This window comes from Hyla sarda, chromosome 2 (assembly GCF_029499605.1).
Source record: "Hyla sarda isolate aHylSar1 chromosome 2, aHylSar1.hap1, whole genome shotgun sequence".
Taxonomy (NCBI): domain Eukaryota; kingdom Metazoa; phylum Chordata; class Amphibia; order Anura; family Hylidae; genus Hyla; species Hyla sarda.
In genome coordinates this window covers 38,160,479-38,174,468 of record NC_079190.1, presented here as the reverse complement: position 1 = coordinate 38,174,468, position 13,990 = coordinate 38,160,479, and the positions used below count along the sequence as shown (strand labels likewise).

Sequence of the window (13,990 nt, the reverse complement as noted above, 5' to 3'; positions counted from 1 at the left end):
CAATCGAGCAGATCATAGACCTGTAAAAAAGAGCAAAGTTACTAATGTTCAGAAGCTGAAAACATACAGGACACTATATCAGAATCACAGGGTGTGACTTATGGCCAAAGGCGCACGCCAATGCAATGTCTGCAACAGGACCCGCAACTACTATGTGCCATTTATAATACTGTGGTATGTGGCAGAATGGCTTCTGTGCCCCCTTCAGGCACTGGCCTCTGGGTGTTATTGATGCCTCTACACCAGTGGTTCTTAACCTTGTTGGAGGTACTGAACCCCACCAGTTTCATATGCTCATTCACCGAACCCCTTTTAATTGGAAAAATAAAATATTTTTTTCAAATTCAAAACATAGGAGATATATTAAACTATATATTTATACATAGGTGCACAAAATGAACAAAACCATTAAGAACAAACAACAAAACCATGAAAACATGATTTTCACACAAAAACATAATGAATATTTACTGCAAATCAGTGCGACTTCTGCTGTTGTCTTTCAGAGACCAGTTCAGAAATGCGCGGCTTTACCTTGGCTTTACCACATTAGGCAGGCAGTGTTCCCCCACATTATGTAGGCCAGTGGTCTTCAACCTGTGGACCTCCAGATGTTGCAAAACTACAACTCCCAGCATGCCCGGACAGCCGTTGGCTGTCCGGGCATGCTGGGAGTTGTAGTTTTGCAACATCTGGAGGTCCGCAGGTTGAAGACCACTGATGTAGGCAGTGTTCCCCACAGACATACAGCCTCCAGCCATATACAGTGTATGGCTGGAGGCTGTATGCCTGTGTACTGCCCACTTCAGTGCTCCGACCACCGCTCCGGCTATAGCAGTAGGTCTTGGGACCGGTGGTCGGAGCACTGAAGATGACGTGCCGCTGGTCACTAACCAAACTGGCCAGCGTGCGTCTTCCTCCTTCTCTATCCTCCGGTCTTCGGTGCCTTCGTTTCCATGGGCGCACGCACGGGACATCAGCGACATCCCGGCGTGCACCTCTGTGTTTTTAAACTTACCGCAGGGAGTTAATAGTGATGGGGGGGAATTGCCCCGTCGCTACAGGACGGGCAAACACCGGCTCTGCTCGGGGCCACGGGCCAGCTCGGTTTGCCTGTCCTGTTGCGACCTCCCCCGCAGAACCCCCGGGACTGACTCACCGAACCCCTGAGGTTCGATCGAACCCAGGTTCAGAACCACTGCTCTACACCCCATTGACATATTTTTATCTATTTTATCTAACCAACATATTATTTACAACTGGATCTGTGCAGATACATACTGTAGATGTAGGAGACTATACAGTGTAGGTTCATCGTTGCATTTATTTTCTGAATATATCAGAAAACTGTTTCGGCTGTGTTCACACCATCAACTTCGACTGTGTTCATTGCAACATCAACGAAAAATGGGTCCTGCAGTCTCCTTACACCCTGGACGCAAACGTTTCCCAACTGACCCCATTGACTTTAATGGGTTCTGTCCGGGTTTAAAGGGGTACTCCACTGGAAAACATTTTCTTTTAAATCAACTGGTGTCAGAAAGTTAAACAGATTTGCAAATTACTTCTATTAAAAAATCCCAATCCTTCCAGAACGTATCAGCTGCTGTTTAATACACAGGAAGTTATTTTCTTTTTGAATTTTCTTTCTCCCTGACCACAGTGCTCTCTGCTGACACCTCTGTCCATGGAACTGTCCAGAGCAGGAGAGGTTTGCTATGGGGATTTGCTCCTGCTCAGGACAGTTCCTGACATGGACAGAGGTGTCAGCAGAGAGCACTTATGGTCAGGCAGAAAGGAAATTCAAAAAGAAGAGAACTTCCTGTGTATTATACAGCAACTGATAAGTACTGGAAGGATTGGGATTTTTTAAAATTGACAAATCTGTTTAACTTTCTGGCACCAGCTGATTTAAAAAGAAAATGTTTTCCAATGGAGTACCCCTTTAAGCGTTGTGTCTGGTATTTTTGAAGCCTCCTCCACACGTGTGAACCCAGCCTTAAAGCGCAACTGTCATGAGGTTTGGGGCATATAACCTAACCACAGTGTGTGTATGGTGTGTGAAATATGTCTCCAGCCTTACTTTTATCCCTCTTATATCTAAAACACTTCTATGCAGCCACTGACAGTCGGATAGGTGTGGCTGGGGGTTCGCTATGCCCCTATCCCCTGTACCCCAGCGCTGGGACCGCTGTGTGATTGACACACAGGTTCCTGCGCATGAGCCCTTATCTTTCATATGTGAGCACCGACCGACATTACAGAGCGAGCTAGGGAATGCAGAAGCAAACCAGCGCGTCTCCGGCACGGGGAGAAGAGAAGAAGGACGGCCACTGTCCGTGCGCACAGAGGCGTCACAGTTGAAGTGAGCGCTTGCACTCCGTAAAGAAATGTTGGTCGGCATTCACATATAAAAGATAAGGGGCGCATGTGCTGGGACCTGGTGTACTGGGGATATAGGACATAGCGAACCCCCTGGCCACACCTATCCGACTGTCAGAGGCTGCATATAAAAGTGTTTATGAGCTAATAAAAGCCGTAATAAGAGGGATAAAAGTAAGGCTAGAGACATATTTCACACACCATACACACACTGTAGTTAGGTTATATGCCCCAAACCTCATGACAGCTGCGCTTTAAAGGGAACCATTCAGTGTGAAAATGGAATCCAGTCAGCAGGCAGCATGTGTAGAGTATGAGGAGCTGAGCCGATTGAGAATGTATGAACTTATAGGAAAAGATTTAGTATAACTAATAATTTACTGAAATTTCTACTCTTGCTATGCTTAGGAGTCCATTGGGTGATGCTACTCAGTAAATGGCAGCCTTCTCTTTATGGACCGCCCACTGGACTTCTAAGCAAGCCCAAAATAAGCAGATTAAAAAAGGGTATTCCCATTTCAGCTTGCTATAAAAAGCAGATCAATGGGGTCAGATCACTAGAATGGGACGGAGTGAATGAAGAACACTCTGTCCATGCAGCTACCTTTCCATTTAACCTCTATACGACTGCAGAACGTTTCCAAGTTCAGCAAACAGGAATGTTTAGTGGCTCCATAGTGGATGAATGTAGTGGTGGCTGTGAAGGTGCGCTCCCCTCTGTTCATTCCGGGGACAATTATGTTTTTGGAATCTTTGGGGGTCCCAGTTGGTTCCATCGAAATAACAATTCTTAGATATGGATACTAACTAAAATGATGGGGTGCATATACAATTCCTTTTGGTTTTCCTTTCACCGAGGCTGATCTACATCAGTCAGCAGTCACCTGTGGTCATTACTGGTGCTAAAAGGAGCAATACGGCTAATAACATAAAGTAATGCGATTGTTATTCAAATAATGGTCTAACAAAACCAATATTACAGATTGCCCTGGGATAAAGAGGCATAGGAATAGGGACTATAAAAAAGATGTACAACACAACTTGGCAAGTGGAGGTAGTGGAGGGAAAGTACACTGCTGCAATATACTAAATTCTGGCATTGAACATAACATTTTAGCATTGATGCTTTTTGAAGGCAATGTATATACCACAACAGTATTACTAACTTTTTTTTTTATATATATATATATATATATATATATATATATATATATAAAAGAACGTGAATAATGTACCATAACACTAATCTCTGTTTATATTACAGTGGTCCCTTAAGTTACAATACTAATTGGTTCCAGGACGACCATTGTATGTTGAAACCATTGTATGTTGAGACCATAACTCTATGGAAACCTGGTAATTGGTTCTGAAGCCCCAAAATGTCATCAGAAAAAAAGGAAAAATTGAGGATTAAAGAAAAATAAGTAGATAACTAATATATATAAAGCAAATCCTTACATATAAAAGTAAGAAAGATCTGCTGGGAGCTGTAATCATTGTCTATGTCAGCCGTTGGCTGTCCGGACATGCTGGGAGTTGTCGTTTTGCAACAGCTGGAGGCACACTTGTTGGGAAACAATGGTATATATAGAGGACGGGAGCTTCTTCAGGGTCCTATACAGTACACACAGAGTCCCAAATGGAGCCACCCTTACCTGGTGTCCAAAGGAGCAGCTAACCCTGGCACACGTAAGGTGTAGTACAGAACTTGTAGTTCCTCCCTGTACTGTAGGGGGCGCTACCAGACACCACTCATTGCATGCACTTCAGTAATACAGGTGATTTACCAGTAAAAAGCCCATTCTGATTGGTCAGTTCCTCCAGTTGTGACACGTTTCGCAGATCTGGACTGTCTGTAGTATTGTATGTTGAGTCTGGTTTCAAGTTACAATGGTCCAAAAAAGACCATTGTATGTTGAAACTATTGTATGTTGAGGCCATTGTAAGTTGAGGGATCACTGTATATAACTTGAAAAGTATAACAAAGCTTGGGCAATGCATAGAAAGTCCCAGAAATAAATAAACTGAAATGTAAGATTTGACAATTAAAGGGGAGTACTGCAGACCCTATGTTGTCATGATCGCTGGAGAAACCCACACTCCGACCCCAAGTGATCAGCAACTAATGGCATGTCTTATGTCCAGAAGAATACCCCTTTAACAAAATACATCATTGCAGTCACTCTTCTTTGTGTCTCATATTGCTGCTCCTTTAAAAGATTCCACCACCAAAACAATGATAGAGCACAACCACATGACGCTTCAGTGGGTCCACGATCAGATAGGCGAATGTCTGCTCATGAGGCCTGGGTGATGGATAGCATAATCCATTCTCATCCTGCAGTGAAGATAATAAAACACAAAGAAAAGTAAAATACAAAAAATACAAAACACCTCAAGTTTGCTTCTTTTTAAATCTACCTTTCATAGTGGTCATCAATAGTGTTGAAAGATGCACGAAATTACGAGCTGCCAATAATAGCACCAAATGTACCAATTTTAGGCAGAACTATTAACTGCCGTTTTTAAATCGGTCAGGGTCTTAGTGTTCAGACCATGACCGATGATGAAAACAAGCTGGGAGCTTCTATGTCTGCGAGACCTGGACGGCCCCATAAACTTACATCTGGTGGAAAACTTTTTTGTTTAACTTAACTGGTGACAGAAAGTTAAACAGATTTTTAAATTACTTCTATTTAAAAATCTTAATCCTTTCATTACTTATCAGCTGCTATATGCTACAGAGGAAATTCTTTTCTTTTTGAATTTCTTTTTTGTCTTGTCCACAGTGCTCTCTGCTGACACCTCTGTCTGTGTCAGGAACTGTCCAGAGTAGCATAGGTTTGCTATGGGGATTATCTCCTGGTCACGACAGTTCCTGATACAGGCATCAGGTGTCATCAGAGAGCACGGTGGAAAAGACAAAAAAGAAATTCAAAAAGAAAAGAATTTCCTCTGTATCATACAGCTGCTATTAAGTACTGGAAGGGTAAAGATTTTTTTAATATAAGTAATTTACAAATCTGTTTAACTTTCTGGCACCAGTTTATTTAAAAAAAAAAATGTTTTTCCACTGGAGTACCCCTTTAAGTCTGTCCAGGTCACGTGACTCGGATCCAGGAGAGAGCATGCTAAGCACTTACACTCACATATTGGAAGTATAAAAAAAAAAACTTACAAGCAATTATAAGAAACTTTGTAAAATATGTCATTAGACAAAAATGCTTCTTTCTCCTGTTATCAAACTTCTCCCCCCCCCCCAGCCTCCTGCTGCTCTATACGAGTATGTGGAGGGGCTCACCAGCTCTGAGAGAACTGCAAATTATACATGAAGCCTGCAGCACAGAAATCTGCTGAAAAATACCATGTAGAAGTTACATAATGGTCAGAAATAGTGCTGCTCTTTATGTACACACACAGGACAGCTTGTCCTGAAAGGTCACATGACACTTGACAGGCACGCTATAAAAATCCTTCTAATAAAAATAAAATGTATATATAAAAAAAAGTTTATTGCCTTCTTTTCTGTCAATCACAGTCAAATTTGGGCTACATTCCTACCTACATGCAGGGGGAACACGCAGTATGTATAGTAGATATTAGTATGTGTAGTAGAGGAGACTTACAGAGGCATTTACTTTGAAGACAGAAGATATGATCTTTATCTGCTTTGTTTCGGGATCCTTTTGAACGCTAAAAAGAAAACAGGGGAAAAAACTAATTAAAACATTTTAAAACTGATGAGATGGCTCTGCTTACACTGTCTCAGTCTATGCTGCAAAGCTGAAAAGCGATCTGCAGACAACAAGACCTATTGTGTGTGCTCCAGTGGTTAATATGTGAACTAGAAAAAAAAATTATTGATATGGATAGGCGCATGAACATGATTGATAACAACCATATGGTTTGGAAGGCTACAGTGTTTATGTCTTTGAAAACCATCAGATATCTCATCCTGATCTAGATGAAAACAATGACTGGGCAGTTCCCCAAAGTAGACTGATTTCTTCAATTCTGTCATGGGGTGAATCTCATGTTTAACATTTTTTTTTTTTTTTACAAAACAGATACCCTTCCCCATTACCCATTCCCACCCCCTGAGAGTGGATGCAAGTTGGAATCTAAAAGCTACCATGAACATAAGATTATCATGGAAAAAGTAGAACAAGGATATTACTGGCATCAGGCTGACTGGTTAGGAAGAAGATGCTCCTGCCCTTCTTAAAGGGGTACTCAGCTGCCCCTTCGTTCGGAAAATTTTGTTCCAAACGCTTGTAGCGGGCGGCGGGGGTCGTGATGTTACCACCACAACCATTGTGACATCACAGCACGCCCCCTCAATGCAAGTCTATGGAAGGGGGCGTTGCGGTCACCACGCCCCCTTCCATAGACTTGCATTGAGGGGGTGTGGTGTGACGTCACGAGGGCCATGGTGTGATGTCACAACCCCGGCCGCCATCCCCCTGCGTTCTAAACAAACGCTGGGTGCTGCACAGAGATTGCGGGGTTCCCAGCTGTGGGACCCCCAGGATCAGACATCTTATCCCCTATCCTTTGGATAAGGGATAAGATGTCTAGGGGCGGAGTGCCCCTTTAACATGTTATCCATATATCTCATCCCTACAGATGCAAATAGCTCTCCTCCAGAGGGAAGGAGAGACCTGTATGTAGCTACCCTGCAAGTCAATGTGTGATCCATTATGGCACCTTAAAATGTAACTAAAGAAATTCAACCAAGCCAAAAGGAAGAGACTCCTATCTGTAGATAGCTGTTTTGGGGTTAGTATGTAGCAGGGTACTGGCTGGCTGGGTAAAACTATGCACATTAGCTCATTGCAAAGATAAAAGAGCGAATTCTGCATAGGACTGCTTCACTGGGTTGTCATAAACCATATACTTTTCTCTCGGATATGTACATGTTGTATGCTTTACACAAATGCTTAAAGGTGGAATCCACATTCTACAAACATCAGACCTGTTCATGCACTGTCAACAGCAGATAGCAACATATTTCTTCCAGTGTGTAAAGTGTTAGGGTCTGCCTCCAGCCACAAGCTACACGGCTGCTTTCACCTGCATACAATCCTAACCTGTAAGACTGACTATACTGATGTGTAAAAAAAAAAACAACATTCAATATATAATGAAAGATATAGTAACCTTGAAAACACTCAAGAGGACAGTATACAACAGACTTACGTGCAGCTTTACTAAATGGTTCTGTGCATTATATGGTCATCGATAACCCTAAGTAATAAAACTACCCTACTGCAAATGTCTAAGCTATGAATGAAGTCTTTAGGTCTTTCAATCTTTTATTCAATAATAACTAATAGTCCTTGGTGATACATCTAAGCATTACACAGCTCATATATTTTATTGGACGCTGTGCAATTCTCTGCTTTACCTGCGGGGATGCTGCACTGGAACTGAACACTTACTGCTGGGTTTCTCCATAGCCTAAACAGTAGGGCCCCCAGTGACCACCCATGTGATATAAATTTAATCCCTTAAAAGGGGTACTCCACTGGTCAGCGTTCGGTATAAAATGTTCCGAGCGCTATTTTTCGTGATGCGGGGGGGGGGGGTCGTCCACACCCCTCATGATGTCATGGTCACGCCCCCTCAATGCAAGTCTATGGGAGGGGCGTCACGCCCCCTTCCATTGACTTGCATTGAGGGGGCGTGTCCATGATATCACGAGGGGCGTGGCCGACCCCCCCCCCCCAGTGGAGTACCCATCTAACGACACAGAGATTTTTTTCATTTTGCATTTTCATTCTTTCCTCCTCGCCTCTTAAAATCCATAATTCTTTCAATTTTTCATTAACAGGGCCATATGAGGGTTTGTTGTTTGCGTAGCCAGATATACTTTGCAATCACATCTTTTTTTTTACTACAGCGTACAGCGAAGCCCCAAAAATTATTGGTGGGGTGAAAATAAAAAATAAAAAGCAAACAAACCACAATTATGCAACTTTTGGGGGGCTTTGTTTCTATGCAGTGCGCTTTATGGAGCGGGGGTCAGTATGTGCCTTAAATGCATGTCTATGGGAGAGCTGGAGATACACGAGAGCTGTACTTATCTCCGGCTCTACCATATAGATGAATGGAGGGCGCGTGCGGGAGATCATGGGGGGTCCCATCAGTCAGACCACCGTGATGCCACGAGCCTCCGCTTCGCATCGCCAGTTATCCGTCACGGAGCGAAGTTCACTCCGTGCAGCGGAAGTCTGAGGTGCCGGATGTCTGGGAATAAAATGTCTAGGGGCGGAGTACCCCTTTAACTTTTGTAAATGTAATGTATATGGATCATAATGTAGCATAAAAATGTAAATCCAGTTTCTGCAGTAAAAAAAAAAAAGAAAAGGATTATAATACTCTCTGAATTTTGCTTAGCTGCAGTGAATCTGTCCAGTGTGAACTTACCCTTAAAAGGGATAGTGATCACCTGATCAGGTCTGACTTCTAAACTAGTGGGTGATCAGGTGTTATCCCTGGAGGACGCTGTGCCCTTCATACCTTCTGCTGCACAGGCCTGAGGTGACAGGGAACATCTCCAGGTTTAATTCTTTAAGGGTATATTTCAGTGAATTCCTTTTCTCATAGCCTATGGGTATTATTGTGTACTGGACCCCTGCAGTTTGGAAGAAACTCACCCCTGCCCGGATGTTATATCCTGACTGCCCTGGGCAGTCTAGAGTTAGCAAGTAAATGTCAGTCACATAGTAAATCATCCTCAATGGACTAACATTGTGACAGTATTATAGAAACAAACCATAACCATGGAGTCCTTCTTTACTTGTCATTGGACACAGTAGGCCTATGCCTATAGGCGGCAAAGTCTGAAAGGCGGCTAATTTTGTGAGTGGCATGTATGATTTATTTACCACCACTTGCTATGAATGCACTGATGCTAGGTTTTACCGAGAAGGAAAGTTGTGTGCGGAGTGATAAACATCTATTTTTCTTATGATACCTTATTGGAAATATAATTCCTGTTTTTCTAAAGTATTTTGGGCCTTCAGGATTTTTTTCCCCACATTTGCATAGCTGCTTTTAGACAGCCATCATTTTTTTATTTGTCAGTCTACAAAACTCCTTGAGGGATATAGGTTTTTGAAGGAGGAGTTCAATATAAATGAGAATTTTTCAATAGCACTGTGATATTGCCTGAGGCATCTAAGGGGAAAAACAGCCTAGACATTAGATGCCATCTAAGGGGCAAAACGGCCTGGACATAAGGTGCCCATACAGTGGTCTTCAACCTTGGGTTCTTCATCTGGTGCCAAAGGCTGTACAGACACGCTGGGAGTTGTAGTTTTGCAACAGCTGGAGAGCCGTAGGTTGGAGACCAATGACATCATGTAACTGCAAAGTCACTCAAACTTGCCGATTTCAGAGGGATCTTCCTTCGATCTTATGTGTATTGGGATATTCTGACTCTCTCCCAACAAGTAATCTCAGTAGAAAGAAGGATCGGACATGTTAAATTTCAATTTCCCCTTTGTTTTCACAGGAGATAAGCCACCGCCAGTAAAGTCTAGCTCATTCTCCTCTCCCTATTGGGAACACATTCATACACAAGCATTGTTCAGTAAACAGCTATAGAAGATGTATGACCACCGTAACTCCAACCCTAGCCATTACAGAATCACTACAGTTATGCAAACCAAGGTCTCCATGGTAACAGACTACAAACAAACCCTTTGCAGTCTGGTCCAGGGATGGTTTGCCCCTGGCACAAGAACATTCTGCGCAGTTGGGCATTCATGTGTTCTGAATAGAGAGGAGGTGTGTGCTGTTCTTAGACTTCTCTGGCGGTGGCTTGTCACTCCAAAAACAAAAGGATTGGGCAGTGGAAATCCAACATGCTCCATCCTTCCCTCACCTGATATCATCTGTCTGGGGGGGGGGGGGGGTTCCAAGTTGTGAGGCTCTCATACACATCAGGCTATTGGAAGGGAGTATAACTTCAAGATCAGACTACACAAGGTTTGCCTGTAGTCTGTTAAATTGATCTGCATAGGACCCTATATGGTCACATTGATACTGAAAGGTTTCCACCAATGTGGATTACTATTCCCGATGGCCCGCTCTTTAAGATTGGATTTTTGCATGTACTCACATATTAACTGTGAATCTATATAAGACTAGCAAAGTACCATCCGTGCATGAAACCGGACACATAGCAGTGTTTTTTATAGCCTTTAATATTACTAACAAGCTGTTGTTCCAAAAGTTTGGGAGTAAATCATCCTGACAGCACGGTTGGGTTCATGTCAGTACCACTCTGGAGATGAAGGTGCCCATACGAATATAATGAGCTGCACATGTGGAATTCTCATAGTACAGACAGCACAAGCCATTCAACAAGCTCCACTTGTGCACCCGTAATGAGAAAAGTCCAATAACAATCCTTACAAAAACATTTCCCTTCAAACACTTCCCTGCCACTCAAAACAGAAGAAAAAAAGCTTTTATGGGAAATAAAGGTTATGTGAGACCGCTGTGAAGCACAGGAGATTATGGAGACATTTTAGCTACTAAAAAACTGAAGAAAGTTGGTGAAGTGGCCTGAACATTTGCTTAATGACTGCAAAGGGCAGCAAAAGGGATTAGAGTAAGAGGTTGGATGCAAACCTGAACTTTTGAACTACTCTTGTATAGTTTTGTGTCTTCAGCTGCTATGCATATCTATGGGTCTCCATGGTAACAGACTACAAACAAACTTTGTGTAGTCTGATCTTGCAGACTACACAAACTGATGTTAACTGCTGTTAACTGGATTGAACACTGGCTCATGGATCGTACCCAGAGAGTGGTGGTCAATGATTCGTACTCTGGTCCCCGGTTATTAGTGGTGTACCCCAAGGTTCAGTACTGGGCCCGCTGTTGTTTACTTTATTTATCAATGATATAGAGGATGGTATTAACAGCTCTGTTTCTATCTTTGCAGATGACACCAAGCTTTGTAGCACAGTACAGTCTATAGAGGATGTGCATAAGTTACAAGATGACTTGGATAGACTAAGTGTCTGGGCATCCACTTGGCAAATGAGGTTCAATGTGGATAAATGTAAAGTTATGCATCTGGGTACTAATAACCTGCATGCATCGTATGTCTTAGGGGGGATTAAACTGTCAGAGTCACTGGTAGAGAAGGATCTGGGTGTACTTGTAGATCACAGACTACAGAATAGCATGCAATGTCAGGCTGCTGCTTCCAAAGCCGGCAGGATATTGTCATGTATCAAAAGAGGCATGGACTCGAGGATCCGGGACATAATACTCCCCCTTTATAAAGCATTGGTACGGCCTCACCTGGAATATGCTGTTCAGTTTTGGTCGCCTGTTCATAAAAGGGACACTGCAGAGTTGGAAAGGGTGCAGAGACACGCGACTAAACTAATATGGGGCATGGAACATCTTAGCTATGAGGAGCAATTGTTTAGTCTTGAGAAGAGACGTTTAAGGGGGGATATGATAAACGTATATAAGTATATAAATGGCCCATACAAAAAATATGGAGAAAAACTGTTCCAGGTTAAACCCCCCCAAAGGACGAGGGGGCACTCCCTCCGTCTGGAGAAGAAAAGGTTTAGTCTAAAGGGGCGACATGCCTTCTTTACCGTGAGGACTGTGAATTTATGGAACGGTCTACCTCAGGAACTGGTCACAGCAGGAACAATAAACAGCTTTAAAACAGGGTTAGATACATTCCTGGAACAAAATAACATTAATGCTTATGCAGAATTATAAAACTACATCCCTTTCCCTTATCCCCTTACACCCTTCCCTTCAATTCCCTGGTTGGACTTGATGGAGGTATGTCTTTTTTCAACCATACTAACTATGCAACTATGCAGTATCCTCTTCATGTGTTCCCTGCTTCTTACTAAAGACTCTCCATACACAATAGAAAAGTCACTGAACCCACACATTTAACTGGGATTGGACAATTGTGTAATGTGTATAGGGGCCTCTTGACTCCCCCCCCAGACAGCTGATATCAGGGGAGGGATGGATGGAGCATGTTGGATTTCAACTGCCCCATCCTTTTGTTCTCGAAGTGACAAGCTTCCACCAGAGAAGAAAACATGAACGCCCAACTGTGCAGAATGTTCGTGTGTAAGGGGCAAAGGAACCCAGGATCAGACTACAAAGGGGTTGTTTGTAGTCTGTTACCATGGAAACTATGGTTTGCATAGCTGTATGTGCATCCTTTTAAATACACTAGAACAGTGTTTTTCAACCAGTGTGCCAAGGCCCCATTCTGCAAAATCGTAGCTCCGTCCTGCACCCAACCCCCCCCCCCCCCCCCCCCCCCCCGTTCTCCAGTGTGCTGGCTGGTTTCTACATACATATCATGGCATGCTATGGAAGAAGCAGAGTGAAGTGCATGGTCACATGCTTCTCAATCGGACTCCATGATATGTATGCGTAAATCAGTCAGCACATCGGAGAATGAGCCACAGTGGGCAAGCTGCCTGCATGATGTGCACTGCAATAAAAAAAAAACATTTCTGAGGTATGCCCAGCATATTAAGATCTAAAGTGTCAAACAGGCGGTGTTGGGCTGTAGGATGACTGTCTCCTCCCTCCCCCACACCTCCCTGCCTTAGCTGGTTCACCTGCATGGCATAAAAGTTGTCTATTATTAGAACAACATGGTGCCACACTTGTCCACAAGTTGTGTGTGGTATTGTATATCGGTCACTTGAATAGATCAGAGCTATGATTCCGGCACAACCCACAGACAGGTGTGGTGCTATTTTTGGAAGGAAAACAGCCATGTCCTTCTAATCCTATACAATTCCATAAAGGTGTGGTATAAAATTAGGTTTTCTAATGGAGGGTTTGAGAAGAATTAACCACTGTGGCTCTTAGATGGCCCGGGGATGCTAACTGGTGAAGAAAATAAAGAAGTTTATATGTTGGTTCTTTACTACAACCAGGGCCGGCCTTTGGGGTGTGCGAGCTGTGCGGCCACACAGGGCGCCATAGCAACAGGGGAGCCCGGCGGCCGACACAGCTCGCTTTTTTTTTTTTTTTTTTAACTGGCTTGTCAGTGAGTGACTGCGACTGTCACTCACTAACCGCTGGCGCTGGGTGCCCGCAAGGGCTATGACCGGGCCTCATAATCCTTAAGAATCATTGCAGGGCCGGACAGGCCAAGGGCTGATTGGAGTAGAGACATCACGTGCCCCGTGCAGGCACGCATGTCTACTCCAATCACCTGACCTGTCCCTGCCTACGGTACGTCCCAGCGCGATCTCCAGCATCCTCCCTGTGCAGCACCAGGAGCTTCAGCAGCTGGGTAAGTAAACTTGCGCGGGGGTGTGGAGGTGATAAGAGGTGCAGGGGGGGGGGGGGGTGATGAGAGGTGCAGGGGGAGTTATGGGGGTGATGAGAGGTGCTGGGGGGAGTTATGGGGGTGATGAGAGGTGCAGGTGGGGTGATGAGAGGTTCAGGGGGGGTTAGGAGGGTGATGAGGTGCTGGGGGGGTAATGAGAGGTGCAGGGGGGGTTATGGGGGTGATGAGAGGTGCTAGGGGGGGTAATGAGAGGTGCAGGGGGGGTTATGGGGGTGATGAGAGGTGCTGGGG

At 43.9% G+C, this 13,990-nt stretch overlaps 1 protein-coding gene across 1 annotated transcript in view; it reads right to left on the bottom strand.

Annotated features, from left to right (window-relative positions):
- Positions 1-2,604: 2,604 nt before the first annotated feature.
- CFAP300 (cilia and flagella associated protein 300) overlaps positions 2,605-13,990 on the bottom strand; it is a 60,934-nt gene continuing 49,548 nt past the window's right edge. Inside the window, exons 6-7 of the mRNA XM_056561545.1 lie at positions 6,009-6,075; positions 2,605-4,720 (exon numbers count right to left, since the gene is read on the bottom strand). Of these exons, the coding sequence (XP_056417520.1) occupies positions 4,595-4,720; positions 6,009-6,075 (193 nt within the window). The 3' untranslated portion in view covers positions 2,605-4,594. The remainder of the gene's footprint in view (positions 4,721-6,008; positions 6,076-13,990) is intronic.